The sequence below is a fragment of the Solanum dulcamara genome, chromosome 8 (genome assembly GCF_947179165.1).
Source record: "Solanum dulcamara chromosome 8, daSolDulc1.2, whole genome shotgun sequence".
NCBI lineage: Eukaryota > Viridiplantae > Streptophyta > Magnoliopsida > Solanales > Solanaceae > Solanum > Solanum dulcamara.
The window spans coordinates 35,309,468-35,323,027 of record NC_077244.1 but is presented as its reverse complement, the minus strand read 5'-3'; the positions used below and the strand labels follow the sequence as shown (position 1 = coordinate 35,323,027).

Below are 13,560 nucleotides of genomic sequence, written 5' to 3'. Positions count from 1 at the left end.
TTATTTTTAGGGTTACACATAAAATTAGGTTTTGAGATGTGTGCCATCACGACCTCAGTTTTTGGGTCATGACAATTGGTATCAGAGCACTAGATTCACCGGTCTTATAAGTTAAAGAACATGGTGTCTAGTAGAGTCTTGCGAATCGGTACGTAGACGTCCGTACTTATCTTCGAGAGGCTACAAGATACTTAATAGGAGAATTTCTTTCTTTTTACTCCCTTCGTGCGATTTATTCATATCAAGTGTTGTATACCTCTGATCTATTCCTTCTGCGCAGGTGGTGAGGACTAGAGCCACAATTACTGAGGGTGAGGCTGCACCTGCTGCTCGAGCCCCTATACGCGGGTGAGATAGAGGACGTGGTAGAGTCAGGGGACGAGGCCGAGCAAGGGGAGCGGTACCTGCTCGTAGACGAGCTAGAGAGCTATCACCTGAGCCCATGTATGAGCATGAGGATGACTTAGAGCAGAAGACTGAGGAGCAGAGGACATCCCAGCCTTCTATGGTTCCCGATAGTGCTCCGATTCTTCAGGAGCTACTGGTTCGATTATTGGCTAGACTGGATGGTGTTCCTACCTCTGGTATTATTTCAGGTGCTGTAGGTTCTCCTATCATAGTTGGTGCAACACCGCCAGTTCAGGGGCCTAGTGTAGGATTTCAGACTCCTAGTTCATCTTCAATGCCTTCTATTGCACCTCCGAGATTTGCAGCTCTGCCAATTTCTGCTAATGCTGCTATGTCGGTAGTTGAGCAGAAGAGTTTCGAGAGGTTTGTTCGATTGGCGCCTCCAAGGTTTGATGGTAAAGCCAGAGAGAAAGCCTATGACTTTTTGACTGAGTGCCAAGACAGATTGTTCAACCTAGGCATTTAAGAGGCACATGGAGTTGCTTACACTTCATATCAATTTGTGGGAGTGGCCAAAGAATGGTGGAGGTCAGTTCTTGCTCGTAGACCTATTGGTTCTCCTATGATGAGTTGGGAACAGTTTACTGAGGTATTCCTTGAGAGATTTATGCCTTATAGCCTTCGTGATAAGCGTAGGGATGAGTTTGACAGACTAGAGCAGGGCTCTCTATCTGTATCTGAGTACGAGACTCGTTTCCATGAGTTATCTCATTATGCTATATCGAGTATTCCCACCAAGTTCGAGCGGATTCACAAACTAGTGAAGGGATTCACCGGTTATCTCCAGGAGGCTACATCCTCCCTTGTATTGTCTGGGGGTACGTTTCAGAGTATTATTGATCATGCCAGGATGATATAGAGTATCCTATGTGTTAGACAGGGCGGGGCCAAGAGGTTCCGTCGGCAGGGTCAATTCAGCGATCATTCCTCCAAGGGTAGAGAATATTCGGGTTCAGGAACCCATGGTTATCAGGGCAGACCAGTCCAGGCAGCTATTCAGGGTTTTTCGAGCTCCAGAGGTCGTTTTGACACTTTTAGTTATTCCCCACGGAGTTCAGGTCCTCGAGGTTGTTATGTGTGTGATGAGTTTGGGCATAAGGCCCAAGATTGCCCCAAACGTGCTCCTTCTACTAGACGGCCAGAGGCACCAGTTGTTTGTTCTACAGATGCTCCAGCTGTTCGAGGTTCTTCACAGAATACTAGAGGTGGCACCCATGGTGCTAGGGGTAGAGTACGAGGTGGTGCTCGTGGGGGTTCACAGGATAAGGGTGACCGTCAGTTATGCTATGCTATACCGGGTAGATATGAGGCAGAAGCCTCTGATGCAGTTATTACAGGTATTGTTCCAGTTTACCATCGTTCTGCTTCAGTGTTATTTGACCCAGGGTCTACCCATTCTTATGTGTCGACTTATTTTGATGTAGGTATTGATTATGTGAGTGAGTCCCTTATTGTGCCTATTACTATTTCTACCCTAATAGGTGATTCTTTAGTAGTGTATCGGGTATACAAGGGATGTTTGGTGATATTTTCGGGTAGAGAGACCCGTGCAGACTTGATTTTATTAGACATGCTTGATTTTGATGTGATACTGGGTATGGACTGGTTATCTCCTTATCATGCTATATTAGATTGTTATGCAAAGATCGTGACCTTAGCTTATCTCGATTTACCTAGCGTGGTATGGAAAGGTAATCCGAGTTCATATCTTAAGGGGGTGATATCTTATATTCGTGCTCGTCTCTTGATGGATAAGGGTTGTTTGTCTTATTTGGCTCATGTACGTGATCTCACCACGGAGTCATCTCATATAGAGACTACGAGGGTGGTGAGAGAGTTTATGGATATATTTCCTACAGACTTGCCGGGAGTTCCTCCTGACTGTGATATCGATTTTGTGATTGATTTGGAGCATGACACTAAACCCATCTCTATTTCTCCTTATCGGATGGCTTCGGCAGAATTGAAAGAGTTAAAAGAACAATTGGAAGATTTATTGAAGAAAGGGTTTATTAGACCTAGTGTATCACCGTGGGGTGCACCGGTTTTATTTGTGAAGAAGAAAGATGGTACTATGAGGATGTGTATTGACTATCGACAGTTGAACAAAGTCACTATCAAGAACAAGTATCCTCTTCCTCGCATTGATGATTTATTTGACCAGCTTCAAGGTGCATCGGTGTTCTCAAAGATTGATTTGAGGTCGGGTTACCATCAGTTGAGAATTAGGGAATCTGATATCCCAAAGACTGCATTCAGGACTCGTTATGGGCATTATGAGTTTATGGTTATGTCCTTCGGGTTGACTAATGCCCCGGCTGCTTTTATGGAGTTGATGAACCGGGTATTTCGACCTTATTTGGACTCATTTGTGATCGTGTTTATTGATGACATCTTGGTTTATTCGAAGAATGAGGCGGATCATGTTAGGGACCTGAGGACAGTCCTTCAGAGATTGAAAGAGGAGAAGTTGTATGCAAAATTCTCCAAATGTGAGTTTTGGCTTGAGTTAGTGACATTCTTGGGTCATATAGTGACCAAGGATGGTATTATGGTTGATCCAGCCAAAGTTACAGCAGTTCGTGATTGGGTTAGGCCTACTTCGGTTACCGAGATTCAGAGTTTTATTGGGTTGGCAGGCTACTATCGTCGGTTTGTTCAAGGATTCTCTTCTATTGTAGCCCTATTGACTAGGCTAACTCAAAAGACCGTGGCATTTCAGTGGACTGAGGAGTGTGAAGCGAGCTTTCAAAAGCTCAAGGAATTATTGACTTCAGCACGTATTCTAGCCTTACCCGAGGAGGGCGTGACATTTATTGTGTTTTGTGATGCTTTGGGAGTCGGCTTGGGTGGTGTATTGATGCAAAAAGGTAGAGTTATAGCTTATGCTTCTCCACAGTTGAAGGTACATGAGAAGAACTATCCTACCCACGACTTAGAGTTAGCAGCGGTGGTGTTTGTTCTGAAGTTGTGGAGGCATTATCTCTATGGTGTGCATTGCGAGGTCTATACTGACCACCGTAGCCTTAAGTATATCTTTTCTCAGCCGAATCTGAATATGCGGCAGCGTAGGTGGTTAGAGTTATTGAAAGACTATAACATTACCATACTTTATCATCCGGGAAAAGCTAATGTGGTAGCGGATGCCCTGAGTCGCAAAGCATCTAGCATGGGTAGTTTGACCTTTCTTAAGACTATGGAGAGGCCTTTGGCATTGGAGGTTCAGTCATTGGCTAGACAGTTGGTCCGACTTGATATTTCTACACATCATGGTATTTTGGCCTTTGTGGAGGCTAGGTCTACTTTGATGGACCAGATTCGTACACATCAGTTTGAAGATGAAAACTTGAGGGCCATTCGAGACAAAGTGTTAAGTGGTGAAGCAAAATTAGCCTCTCTTGATTCGAAAGGAGTTTTGAGGATTAATGGTCGCATTTGTGTGCCCAAGGTTAGTGAATGGGTACGTATGATATTGGAGGAGGCTCATTGTTCCAAGTATTCGATTCACCCGGGAGTGGCAAAGATGTTTCATGACTTGAAACAACACTATTGGTGGTATGGCATGAAGAGAGACATTATTGATTTTTTGGCTAAGTGTTTAAATTGCCAACAAGTGAAGTATGAGCATCAGAAACCGGGTGGTCCTATGCAAAGGATGCCCATTCCTGAGTGGAAATGGGAGCGTATCACTATGGACTTCGTGTCTGGATTACCCATGGCATTGGGTAAGTATGACTCTGTCTGGGTGATTGTGGATTGATTGACCAAATCAGCCCATTTCCTTCCGGTGAAGACTAGCTACAATGCGGATCAGTTAGCTAGGATCTATCTTCGTGAGATTGTTAGCCTGTATGGGGTGCCTATCTCTATTGTATCGGATCGGGGTTCAGTGTTCACCTCTCACTTTTGGAAGTCATTATAGCGTGGTATGGGTACGCGGCTAGAGATAAGTTCAGCATTTCATCCCCAAACCGATGGTCAGTCCGAGCGGACTATTCAGGTGTTGGAGGATATGCTTAGGGCCTGTGTGATTCATTTTGGTGCCCGATGGTACCAACACTTGCCCTTAGCAGAGTTTGCCTATAATAACAGTTATCACTCCAGCATTCAAATGGCACCATTTGAGGCATTGTATGGTCGTAGGTGTCGATCACCCATTTGATGGTTTGATTCTGTTGTGGTTGATGCATTGGATACTGACTTACTTAGGGATGCTATGGAGCGGGTACGTTTGATTCAGGGTTGACTATTGACAGCTCAGAGTCGTCAGAAGAGTTATGCTGATAGAAGGGTTTGTCCCTTAGAGTTTATGGTGGGTGATTGTGTGTGGCTTAAAATATCGCCCATGAAGGGTGTGATGAGGTTCGGAAAGAAGGGCAAGCTTAGCCCAAGGTTTGTTGGCCCGTTTGAAATCCTGAGGAGAGTAGGTGGAGTGGCGTATAAGTTGGCCTTACCCCCTAAATTGTCAGTTGTCCCTCTGGTGTTTCATGTTTCCATGCTTCGCAAGTATATACCGGATGAGTCTCATGTGATTTCTTATGATGCGGTAGAGTTGAGTCCGGATTTGACTTATTAGGAGGAGCCGACAGTTATTCTAGATAGGCGGCTTCGTAGACTCAGGACCAAGGAGGTCTTTTCGGTCAAGGTGCAGTGGCAGCATCGTCCTACTAAGGAGGCAACTTGGGAGTTAGAGTCTAATATGCAGTCTCGGTACCCTCAGCTTTTTGAGACCCCAGGTACTTTATTTTATCTTATGTTCGAGGACGAACATCCTTTTTAGTGGTGGATATTGTAATGACCTTGAGGGTGATTTTTGAAAATTTGTACAAAACACGCGTGAACAGTAACACGCGTGAACAGTAACACGCGTGAACAGTAACTTTTTGGGCAGAAAATGCCCCTTTCTTCCCATTTCAATATTTTTCATCATTTGTTTGAGTTCTTGAACTCCTTGAGGTGATTTGAGAAGAGATTTTTGAGGCAAAGTGTTGGGTAAGTGGTTTTTGACCTAAAACCTTCCTTTTTCATTAAGTTTTTGACGATTTTAACTCTCAAATTTTAGTTTCAAACCCCAAAAATCTTTGTTTCTTCCCTAATCCGAATTTAAGGAAAATTGTGATTTCCAACACATTTTGAGCTCTATTTTTATGGGGTTTTCAACCATGAGTTCCTTATTACCAATAGAATGGGATTGTTCAATAAATTTCCAGACTTGACCCTTTTCGAAAATAGTTAATTTTTGGACTATTTTACCTCCGGTTCTGAAATCTATCAATATGGGTGTCATTGGACTCCTTGTGACGTGTATGTTTCATTGTTGATAGTGGGTTGTCATTTCGAGCGCTGAATTCGAAAGTTGCTTGTCCGGTGGAGGTATTCGAGTGCGGTTTCAGCAATTGAGGTAGGTTTGGCTATCTTTCTTTGAGATTGAGATGGGGTAATTAGTCATTCATATGTTATAGACTTTGGGATGAGGTTGTAGTATGAGTTGAGAATGTTATATATATTGTGATGCCCGTGTGGGGGCTTATTTATTAATGTGTTGCCGTGTGGGGGCTTATTTATTAATGTGTTGCCGTGTGGGGGTTTATTCGTAATACATAGCCCGTGTGGAGGCCTTATTTGTTATCTTATTTGCTTTGAGAGCATGTGATTTGTGATTTGCCTAAGAGAGAGGCTTGAGTATATTATTTGACTTGTGATGCCGCCTGAGAGATTGAGTTGGTTTTTTTTTAGCATACTTGAGTATTGAAATATTGTTGAGAAAGGGGTGAATATTTAAAAGAAAGTGTTTCCTTCCCGTTACTATTTATTGAGGGTGAATATCATGTGTATGTTAAGTTTAGAGAACTTTGAACCTTATACCACATGTGAGTTGAATATTACTTCCATGCCATATGTGTTTTGATGCATTCATCCTCATTCATCATATCATGAAACATGGGAAGTTGAGAAATATGGAAATTCTTTTTGAGAAAGAAAATGAAACTCCTTTAAACCTTTGTATCTTGAGTCCCTGACTGAGGCAGTTTTCCGGCAGGGTAGTGGATGCATTGTGATCTCAACCTTTGTATCTTGAGTCCCTAACCGAGGCGTTTTTCCGGCAGGGTAGTGGATGCATTGTGATCCCTTGACCACGAAGAGGTGGCAAGGATAATGAGATATTGTGATTGAGGTATATGGTCTGCGAGACCCCCATAGGTCCTGCTTGGTAGCATAGCTCAGCAGGTGTATACGACAGTCTGTGCGACAGTCTTGATTCCACCGTACCACCACATCATTGCATCATCATATTGCATTGCATTGCATTGATGTTTGTGCTGCTTGAATTATCTGGTTAATTGTGATTATGAACTGTTATTATGGGTTAACTTTACTCGCATCAATATATAATATAAACTGTCGGCACCGATGCCGAAGTGGGACTTTTCTGTATGCAAGTGGAAGCGTTCCTTAGTTTATTTCATAGGTTTGATTAATTCTTTATACTCAGTCAGCTAAAACCTACTGAGTACATGTGAATTGTACTCACCCCTACTTCTGTGTCCCTTTTTGATGCAGATACTAGTCGGGGTACCCCATATGATAGTTAATATTCTAGCGGATTGTGTATTCTCAGATTAGTGGTGAAGTCCCAGAATTCGGATCGTCACTAGTTTATCTTTATTTTTCAGTCTTTTGTATAATTCAGAGACTTATGTTGTATCTTTAAATTCGAACCTTGTATTAGATGCTCTTTATACTTATGACACCAGGTTTTGGGATAATTTTTTCATTGTTTTTTTTCTTTTTATTTAAATCGTGGCATTACTTTCCCCTTTGGGAGTCTTGTATGAGTTTTATTTTTAGGGTTATACATCAGATTAGGTTTTGAGATATGTGCCATCATGACCTCAGTTTTTGGGTCGTGACACTAGGTCACATATCCCTATAGTGAATGTGCCTATTCGGATTGATGTCCCAAAAGAATCATCTACTAGTATCATAGTTTCTGAATCCCAAACACGCCTGAAGCGTGGTAGACCTTTGGGTTCAAAGGATAAAAATCCTATAAAGAGAAGCATGAGAAGAAATAAAGATGATACTACAAAAGAACCTCCTAAAGAAGGTCAAGATTTGAGTAATCCTGATATTCCTAAAGAAATCAGTAAATTCGAGACTCAAGTGAATAAAGAACTTTCAATAAGTTCTACCGATAATGAGATAAATTTAGATCGATCAAAAATTATGATGGATAATGTTTTTGCATATAATATTGCTCTTAACCTCATGCAAGATAGTGAAAGTATTGAGCTTAAATTCATCAAAGAATGTCGACATAGATGTGATTGGCTAGAATGGAAAAAGGTAATTCAATCAGAATTAGACTCACTTGCTAAATACGAGATTTTCGGACTTGTAGTCCAAACCCCTGAAGGTGTAAAACCAGTTGGCTATAAATGGATTTTTGTGCAAAAATGAAATGAGAGAAATGAAATTGTAAGATTCAAGGCACGCCTTGTTGCACAAGGATTTTCTCAAAAAGACCCGGGGTCAATTATGAAGAAACATATTCACTTGTTTTAGGATGGAATAACTTTTCGATATCGGATTAGTTTAGCTATACATAAAAATCTTGAAATACATCTAATGGATGTAGTTATAGCTTACCTTTATGGTTCACTTTATAATAAAATTTACATGAAAATCCCAGAAGAATTAAAATTGCTTGAAACATGTAATAAGTCTCGAGGTATGTACTCAATCAAATTGCAAAGATCATTATTTGGTATGAAACAATCAGGGCATATGTGGAATAATCGCCTCTGTGAGTACTTGATAAATGAAGGTTATATAAATGATGTCATTTATCCATGTGTTTTTATTAAGAAAACGAAATCAGAGTTTGTTATACACGCCGTTTATGTTGATGGCATAAATCTCATTGGAACCCTTGAACAGGTCCAAAAGGCAATTGAATATCTAAAGAAAGAATTTGAGATGAAAGATCTTGGAAAGACAAAACTTTGTTTAGGTCTACAAATTGAACATTTAGTAGATGAGGTCTTTGTACACCAATATGCCTACAGTGAGAAAATCTTAAGACGATTTTACATGGACAAAGCACATACATTTAGTACTCCAATGATTGTTTGATCACTTGAAGTGGATAATGATCCATTTCGACCTCCAGAAGAGAATGAAGAATTTCTTGGTCCTGAAGTACCATATCTCAGTACTATTGGTGCACTTATGTATCTTGCTAATGCAATAAGCCTAATATAATATTTTCTATTAATTTTCTGGCAAGGTATAGTTCATCCCCAATGCGAAGACATTGAAATGATATCAAGCATGTTTTGCGATACCTAAAGGGTACTATTGATATGAGTTTGTTTTATACTAACAAAGGCTGTGCAGACCTTATTGGTTATGCAGATGGAAGTTATTTATCATACCTACATAAAGTTCGATCTCAAATAGGCTATCTATTTACATACGGAGGAACTGCTATAGCATGACGATCTACAAAACAGTCTATTGTTGCTACTTCTTCAAATCATGCTGAAATAATAGAAATTTATGAAGCAAGTAGAGAATGTGTGTGGTTGAGATCAATGATACAGTTCATTAAAGAAAGATGCGGCCTGAAAAATGATGTCAAAGTACCTATAGTTATATTCAAAGACAATGCTACGTGCATAGCTCAATTGAAAGATGATTTCATAAAAGGAGACAAAACGAAATGTATTTCACCAAATTTATTCTTCACACATGATTTCCAGAAGAATGATGATATTGACGTACAAAAAGTTCGTTCGAGTAAAAATCTTGTAGATTTATTCACAAAGGCATTACCAACATTAACTTTTGAGAAGCTAAGATATAAGATTAGAATGCGTTGTCTACAAAATATCAAATGAATTTTTCATCAGGGGGAGTAAAATACGCGATGTACTCTTTTTCCCTTAACCAAGATTTTGTCCCACTGAATTTTTCTGGTATATTTTTTAATGAGGCAGCACTCAAGACATATTATCAGATATGTGTACTCTTTTTTCTTCAGTAGGTTTTTTCCTACTGGGTTTTTTCTAGTAAGGTTTTAACGAAGCACAACATCTATGAGTGTTCAGGATAACTATATATATTGTTTCTTAAAAGTTTTTAATGATGCACATTATACGTGGACATTCAAGGCAGAGTGTTATAAGATAAGAGGTGAATGTCCGTGTAGGAATCCATCCACCATTTTCACATACCAATCATATTTCCTTTTGGTGATTGAAGGATTATTATACTCATTTGATTTTGGCTATAAATAACCATGGTTTTGTTCATGTATTGATACAAATAATACTCTCCATTCTCTCTTTCTATATCTGTCTTCCTTCTTGTTTTGCTAAGTTAATTTGTTTTATAATACATTTCATTTTATTTGATACTTTTTTCCTTTTTAGTCCATTTCAAAAATAATGTCATTTTATTATAATTAGAAATAATTTAACTTTAAAAATTTTCTTTTATCTTTACTGAAATAATTTACAATTACACAAATGTCCAATAATTATTTTAGACCACAAATTTCAAAAGTTTTTTTTTTAAAAATATCGTACCAAATCAAATGCTACATAAAATGGGACGAAGGGAGTACTATATAGAAGTTGACATGTCTTCTTCTGGCCGAGGTTATTTTTACATTTTGTACTCTCTCCGTCTTAATTTGATTGTCTTATTTTTTTAATTTGTTATATATTTTAAAAAAAACGTAAAAAATTCATAAAATCACAATAATTAATAAATTAAAATATGTAAAAGACATATAAAAAATATAAATGATACTCGACATTCTATTCATGCCACATAAGTTGAAACATATATATTTATTTAAAAATTATGTGAAAGGTACTATAAATCAAAATAATTAACAATTTAAAATATTTAAAAGTCATATAAGATTGGAGTAAAACATATGTAACACCCCTCAAAAATTTTCCCTAGAATTCAAACCCTTCTTGTATACGGGTAGGATCGAACTCGAGTATTGAGGATCATATGCATGAGTTGAGATGAGTCTTTGAGAATTTGAGCAGCGTTAGAGGTGAGGTGGGTCATGAAGGACCCCTACGATCAAATTAAATCCAAAAGATTCGTCGTGGCTAAATTTGGGTAGGAGTTCGCATAAAGGGTCGACTTCTAACGAACCTATCTTTTGAAAGAAGATAATATCGGTGGCCCACGACCCATCAAATTAAAGGTCATTGTGTCTTCTTTCTAATGCCACCATGAATGTAACTTTTGGAGTTCGGAGTCGAAAGGTATGGCGATCCTAAGATGAGCGAGCACAACAGAGATTTTCAGGCCTGGGGTTCAACTACTGGAAATCTGGGCTTGGCGCCGCAGTGGCGCGACGCGCCACTATCGCGCCAGGAACATGCCTCAGTAGTTTGTCCCCTGGCGCGACGCGCCACTAAAAGTTGTGCAGGGTTTTTCAGGCCAAATTCCCAGAACTCAGAACATTGGCCTTGGCGCTGTAAGGGCGCGATGTGCCACTATCGTGCCAGAAACATGCCTCAGTAGTTTGGTCTCTGGTGCGGCTCGCTTCTACGAGGTGTGAAGGTTTTAGGCGTATTTTAGCTTGGCGCTGCAATGGCACGACGCGCCACTATCGCGGTAGGTGCATTTTTAGCCTATTTTCAGAACTTTTGAGGCGGAGAAATTTGGGAACTTACCCAAATTATATATGTATTGCCTTTGGTCTTTTGGGAACACATTTCTCAGCCTCACTATCTCTCTAAAAAGCCCTAGGATCTTCTCTCTCTCTTGTTCTTCCCCATTTCCAACAAGAAGAGTTCCAAGAGCTTCAAGATTTGAGTTCTCCATTGAAGACCCAACATCAAGGTTTTCTTCAAGTCTTCACTAAGGTATGTAAGGCTATCCAAAACATGGGTTGAGTCCACCCATGTGCCCTACTCTTGCCTTGAGGTTAGATGTTCATGGAAATAGAGTTTCTTGGTATGGTTTATGTTTGTATGAACTATGTCTCCTATTTATTTGATGCTATATGTGTTGATGTTGTTGAGTTAAGAAGTCCCTAAAATCCTTCATATTAGTATGAGTTGATGGAGATGACTTGTTGTTACGTCTTGTTGACCTCTTTAGCCATGTGATTATGTCGCTTAAGTCAATTTCCTTAAATGTGCTATTCTGCTTGAATTGTTGAGCGGAAGTCATAGAGTTGTGCTGAAGCTTGAGGAGATGTCATAAATGTTTAGCTAAATGAGGTTTGATTGAGTTGATTTGAGGGTGGAATTGACGAGTGGACAAGGTCCTAAATGAGACTTTCCATTATGACTTGATTGAGTTGAAATGAGAACCGAGTTGATGAGGTGGCAATGTACCACATGAAATTAGCCGTGAGGGATTGTTTGAGATGATTAGAGGAGTTTTATGAGCAGAGAGTCATGGGAGGAGTATCGAGCACCGAGGCGGGTGAGAGTACAGTCCATACTCGAACCCTAGACACTACACTGCTAATGTAGGTAGGGATGGAACCATTAAAGTCGGATGCTTCCCTTGGGATCGAACCGTTAAAGTCGGATGTTTCCAATTTTTATTGTCCTGAAATGATAGGACTTGACTAATCGATGGTCTCCATGATTAGGGAGGCGTTCATGCCTTGGCAAGGTATGGACGGACGTGGCAACAACGTCTGATTATTGTACTATCACCGGCTCATAAGTGATGGTTGTCGATTAAGAGAAACTCCTATTTAGGTCTTGATAGTGCTCTGAGTCGGTTGAGTTAAGTGGTTTATGAGTTAGTCCCGCCTAAACTATTCTTGTTAGACTTAGGACATTTGAGTGGGTTGTCCTATATTTATATATATATGTATGAGTTGAGGTGCTGAATTGATGTTGGTGTCTTCTTGATGTTTGTTTCATCCGGCCATTTTACATACTTGTACATTCCATGTACTGACGCCATTTGGCCTGCATCGTTTCATGATGCAGAGACAGGTACTAGAGATCATCAACCGGCGCTCCGTTGAAGATCCACATACACTTCCAGCTAGTTGGTAAGTCCTCCTAGTTCCTCGAGGATATTGAGCCTTCTTGTACAGTTTTGTTGTCATTTCTTTTATTTTGAGTGTTGGTAGCCATGGACTTGTCATCGGTACCTTCTAGACTTTGATAGAGGCTTCATAGACTAGAGTGTGGGAAGGTTTGACTGTTATTTTGAGGAGTCCTATTTTACTTGTTTTGTTAGAGTTGAATATGTTTGGCCTTCGGCCCTGTAATGTGAATAGTATGCTATGATTGACCCCTCCTTTGGGTGAGTGTGATTGAATAATAAGGTGAATGAATCAGGTGGTTCGCTTGAAGGTCAGAAATGGCTTTCAAGTGCCGGTCACGTCTAGGGTACCCTCCCGGGGCATGACAAACATGGTATCAGAGCACAGAGTTCAAGTGTCCTAGGGAGTCTATGAAACCGTGTCTAGTAGAGTCTTACTTATGGGTGTGTTGTGCACCACACTTATAAGCAGGAGACTATAGGACATTAGGACTTATTTCACCTCTTTCATACTCTGACTTTGTGCGATAGAGTTAAACTCTATAAAACTCCTTTCTAATTCGTGCGTTTATACGTTACAGATAATGCCTCCTAAACGTACCATTAGCCAAAGGAATATTGATAATGCAGGGATGCCACAGTCAGGGGTACGCCCAGCAAGGGCTAGAGGCCGAACTACGAGATATGCGGAGACACCTCAAGTGCCTGCTACTCCACCTACACCCACGTTAGAGGCAGAATTTAGAGGAGCAATTGCAATGCTCACGCAATTAATGGCTGCCCGAAATGGTAACCAAAGTTCGCCGACTCTCAGCTCTAGCTCCCAAGAGCCATCTGCTGCCACTAGAATTAGAGATTTTCTGAGGATGAATCCGTTGGCATTCACGGGTTCTAAGGTGGATGAAGATCCCCAAAACTTTATTGATGAGATGTGGAAGATTCTGAAAGCTATGCATGCTACAGAAATCGAGGGGGTCGAGTTGGTGTCTTATCAACTCAAAGATGTGGCAAACATTTGGTATAACCAATGGGAATAGGGTAGGGGTGAGGATGCTGAACCTACTAGATGGGATGAATTTGAGGGAGCCTTCCTTGACCACT

General features: G+C 40.3%; 1 protein-coding gene across 1 annotated transcript in view; it reads left to right on the top strand.

Moving 5' to 3' along the window:
* The first annotated feature begins 442 nt into the window (after positions 1 to 442).
* Positions 443 to 13,560, top strand: part of LOC129899876 (uncharacterized) — a 43,042-nt gene continuing 29,924 nt past the window's right edge. The window contains exons 1-4 of the mRNA XM_055974877.1: positions 443 to 569; positions 714 to 795; positions 1,045 to 1,226; positions 1,515 to 1,682. Of these exons, the coding sequence (XP_055830852.1) occupies positions 443 to 569; positions 714 to 795; positions 1,045 to 1,226; positions 1,515 to 1,682 (559 nt within the window). The remainder of the gene's footprint in view (positions 570 to 713; positions 796 to 1,044; positions 1,227 to 1,514; positions 1,683 to 13,560) is intronic.